Source organism: Orycteropus afer, unplaced genomic scaffold, assembly GCF_000298275.1.
Source record: "Orycteropus afer afer isolate SDZICR_OR568_19922 unplaced genomic scaffold, OryAfe1.0 scaffold00107, whole genome shotgun sequence".
NCBI lineage: Eukaryota > Metazoa > Chordata > Mammalia > Tubulidentata > Orycteropodidae > Orycteropus > Orycteropus afer.
Window position 1 is genome coordinate 6235233 of NW_006921694.1, and position 4499 is coordinate 6239731.

The following is a 4499-nucleotide window of genomic DNA, read 5'->3' on the forward strand; positions in this document are numbered from 1 at the left end:
TAAAACAACAGCAATGAAGGAAGTGATAACATGATTCATAAACAAAACAAGCTCATCACAGAAAATTATATGGAACAAAGAAATCAACACAATGAAAAAGCACATGACAAAAATGACAGCAACAAATTCATATTTGCTGATAATTACATATCTAGCAAGGGACTTATCTCTAAGACTGATGGAAAACTCCGACACCTCAACACCAAAGGAATTAAAATCCAATTGAAAAATGGGCATAAGACATGAATAGACACTTCACCAAGGAGGATATTCAGGTGGTCAGCTAATACATGAAAAGATCCTCACAATCACTGGCCATCAGAGAGATGTAAATCAAAACAACAATGAGATATACCTTCTCACCCCAGCACTGATGGCAAGGTTCAATGAAACAGAAAATAACAAATGCTGATGGGGATGTAGAGAGATTGGGACTCTCTTACACTGCTTGTGTGACTATGAAGTGACACAACCACTGTGGAAAGCAATATGGCAATTCCTTAGAAAGTTGGAATTGGAGATACCATTTGACCCAGCGATCTCATTACTAGTTATATATCCTAGAGAGGTGAGAGCCAGGATAGGAATAGATACATACATGCTCATGTTCATGACAGTACTATCTACAGTAGCAAAAAGATGGAAACAACCTATGTGCCCATCAGGAGAAGAGTGGATGACCAAACTATGGTACATTCACATACTGGAATGCTATGCAGCACTAAAGAATAATGTAGAGGCTGCAAAACACCGCATAATATGGATGAACTTGGAGGACATTATGTTGAGTGAAATAAGTCAACCACAGAAGGACAAATATAGTATTAGTTCATTGTTGTGGAGGGTCAAGGAAAGGTTTATATATGGAGGGAAACTTTCTTTGTTGGTTGCCGAGGGGAGGGGAGGGAACACTGCAAAAAAAAAAAAAAAATGCATTGACCCATGTCACTTTAGTTTTGTGTATTTCACTGTACATAAATTGTATTTCAATAAAATGCATTAAAAAAAAAAAAGAGAGAGAGATCAGACGATGTATTACACTGGGCAAATCTGCTGCAAAGGATCTCTTTCAAGTGCTGAAGACCAAAGATGTCTCCTTGAAGACTAAGGTGAACTTGACCCATGCCATGGTGTTTTCTATTGCCTCATATGCATATGAGAGCTGGACAATGAATAAGGAAAACCAAAGAACAGTTGATGTTTTTGAGTTATGGTGTAGGTGAAGAATATTGAAAGTACTATGAAACACTAAAGGAACTAACACAGTTGTCCTGCAGGTAGTGCAGCCGGAATGCTGCTTGGAAGCTAGAATGGCCAGACTTCATCTCATCTAGTTTGGTCATGCTGTCAGAAGGGACCATTTCCTAGAGAAGGAGATCATACTTGGTAAAGTGGAAGGTCCACAAAAACAGGAAAGGTCCTTAACAAGATGGACCAACACAGTGGCTGCCAACAATGGGCTCAAGTATAGCAAGGATCACGAAGTGAAACTGGCACAGGACTGGGCAGTGTTTCATTCTGTTGCACATAGGCTGGCTATGAGTTAGAGATGACTCAACAGCACCAAACAACAATAACAACTACCACAAGCATCATATTACATCTAAATTATTTCTAAAGATCAACCCTTGAACAGTTTGCTTGCTATTGGTAAAGCATGAAAGAGGCCTTAGAAGTTCACAGAGAGCACCATGCAGAAGTGGGGAGGCATCAACCAACCAGCAGCCATTCAGTTTACTCTGCCTCATGGCAACTCCATCTGCATCAGAGTAGAACTGTGCTCCACAGAGATTTCAATGGCTGATTTTTTGGAAGTAAACTACCAGGCCTTTCTTCCGAGGTGCCTCTTGTGGACTCGAACCTCCAACCTTTGTTAGCAGCGAAGCACACTACCATTTTGCAGCACCCATGGACTCCTAAGGTGGCTAGGCACCATCTTCTAAAGCTAATGTTTGCCACTGCCCAAATCAAACATCAGAAATAGGAACAGTTGAAGACAGGTTGACTTACATGCTCTTTCACCTCATTGGCCACGTTTCTTGACATCATGACACAACAGAGGACTCCAACAAGGATGAAGTAGAGTGCATACATGAAGCGGGTGGTGAGGGACTGTCGTATCTTGGGGCAGCAGCCGCAGCACAGGGAGCAGCCAGCAGAGCCACAGCAACAGGCCAGCTAAAAAAGGAACACAAAACAGACTCTTAGAGCCATTACTGCACACGTATACTCACACAAGACTTCCGCAAAGTTGACCTTTCCAGCTATGACATGTCCATTCTTCCAAGGCACCCTGACAACAGAGCATGAAGGAACATCACTTAGTAAGTGAAGAAAGCTTTCACCAGAATTTGGCTTGCGAGGTTTCCAGTAAGTAAGCCAAAAAAAAGCTGAACCATTGTCATCATTAGTCTTAGACAAAACAAAGATTTCTGGGATAACTAAGAGGGGAAAAAGAAGGTAAGAAGTAGAAAAAGGACATAGAGAGGCAGGAAGAAGATGGAAAAACAAGGAGGTGAACCCAAAATATGGACTTATCAAAATCCATGAGTCTAAGAACTTCCAGGGATATGTTAGGGTTGGAAAGTCTATATATGCTTCCATCCACTCATCTTCAAAGGAAATAATAGGAATACATAACATTAAGTTGAAAAGGAACAGAGTCCTCTTACACATATACCATGTAAATGACCTGTTGTTGTTGTTGTTAGCAATTTTGTCAGCCCGACTCATTTTTGGAAGTAAATTGCCAGGCCTTTCTTCACATGACCCCATGTGTTATAGGGTAGAACTGTTCCATAGGGTTTTCTTGGCTGTAATATCCACAAAAGCAGATTGCCAGTCCTTTCTTCTACAAAGACTCTGGATGAGTTTAAACCATCCACCTTTCAATTAGCCATCCAGGCAACTAATGGCCAATTAGGTTCACGCTGTATCTGTTAATTTCTCCCCTGTATAGAGATAATAAGTAAACGTTTCACTGAACTGTACATGTGAAGACCGTTGAAATGGCAATGCTTTGTTAGATATATATGTATACCACAACAAAAAATAAATTAAAAAACACCTAAATCTCACTTCTGGTAAGATGGAGGAATAAGCAGATGAGCTGCACAGACCCTCTTCAACACAGAAAAGAGAAAACAAGTGACAGAAATACAGAAGATAATCCTGGAGCCCTGAGCTTTGAAAGGAAATATACGTAAGTGGATTAGTCAGCAACTAGTGGAAAAATCCGAACGAATAAAGTGAGTATGGAGACAGTTGGAGCAGTGGACTGTCAGCTACTCTGTTGGGACCAACAGCCCGAATATTTCCAAGTGTGTTGAGAGCTGAGAACTGACCTAAAGATCAGCCTTGGTTGCCAAGGGTTGCAGGGATGACTGAACTGGTGGCCTTTGACTAGGAAGGGAAACAGCAAGGAGGGAGACAACCTGAACTGTGGACTTTCCGCTGTCTGGAAATCACAGCCATTTTGATTATTTACAAGCAGTAGCCATTTTGGATATTTAAAGTGACCAAGGGCACAGCCATTTTGAATGCACACAAGCAGCAGCCATTTGGGATATTTAAAATGACTGAGGAGCTGCTGCATTGTAAATTTTGGTCAATGACATGAGACAAAGTGTGTGTGAGCTGCTGTATGAAAAGTGAATTTACTCTGTAAATCTTCACCCAAATCCTAATAAAAAAAAAAATAGAAAAGACTGAGGATCCAGCCATTTTGAATGTTTACAAGCGGTGGCCATTTTGGATTTTAGTGACAGCATTCTCATTCCGATTCCAGGGACCTAAGAATAAGCTCATTTGCCAAGGACAGCAGGGACACACGGGAGGCTGACAATGGGAAAGGAGACAGGTAGTGAGTGTATAAATGCTACCAACTAATGAATAGAGCAGCACAACACCCTGCTTACTTAGATAAAATCCAAGGAAAACAAAAATCATGGACAAGTCACTTCAACATACAATCATCAATTAAATATAAACATAAAAACATCATAGTGCCTCAGACACAACAGAGCATCACTGTGCATGCAAAGAAGATAAAGCAGGAGAAACAAGGGACCAGGATACAGACCCAAAACACATCCTTTAGGAAGATGCAGCATTGGAACTCCCTGATAAGGAATTCAAAAGAATTATATTTAGGTGTCTTCAACAAACTGAGAGACAGATCAAGAAAAACAGACAAAATGGAGGCAAACAGAGAAAACCCTAGAACAATTTCAAAAGACAATGCAAGAACAAAATGACAAAATAAATGAAAAATTAGAAATGACACAAAATCTACACATAGAAATCCAAAGATTAATACTCATTTTTCAGAAATATGTAAGACATTGAATGGGCAAAGGAGTAGAATTAAATCAATGGAAGACAGAATTAGTTGGAATTAGAAATACCATTTGACCCAGCCATGCCATTACTAGGTATATACCCTAAAGAAGTGAGAGCCATGACAAGAACAGATATATGCACACCCATGTTCATCGTAG

At 40.3% G+C, this 4499-nt stretch overlaps 1 protein-coding gene across 1 annotated transcript in view; it reads right to left on the reverse strand.

Moving 5' to 3' along the window:
• SERINC5 (serine incorporator 5) overlaps positions 1-4499 on the reverse strand; it is a 119040-nt gene that overhangs the window by 112332 nt on the left and 2209 nt on the right. Inside the window, exon 2 of the mRNA XM_007943463.2 lies at positions 2011-2178. Coding sequence (XP_007941654.2) covers positions 2011-2178 — 168 coding nt within the window. The remainder of the gene's footprint in view (positions 1-2010; positions 2179-4499) is intronic.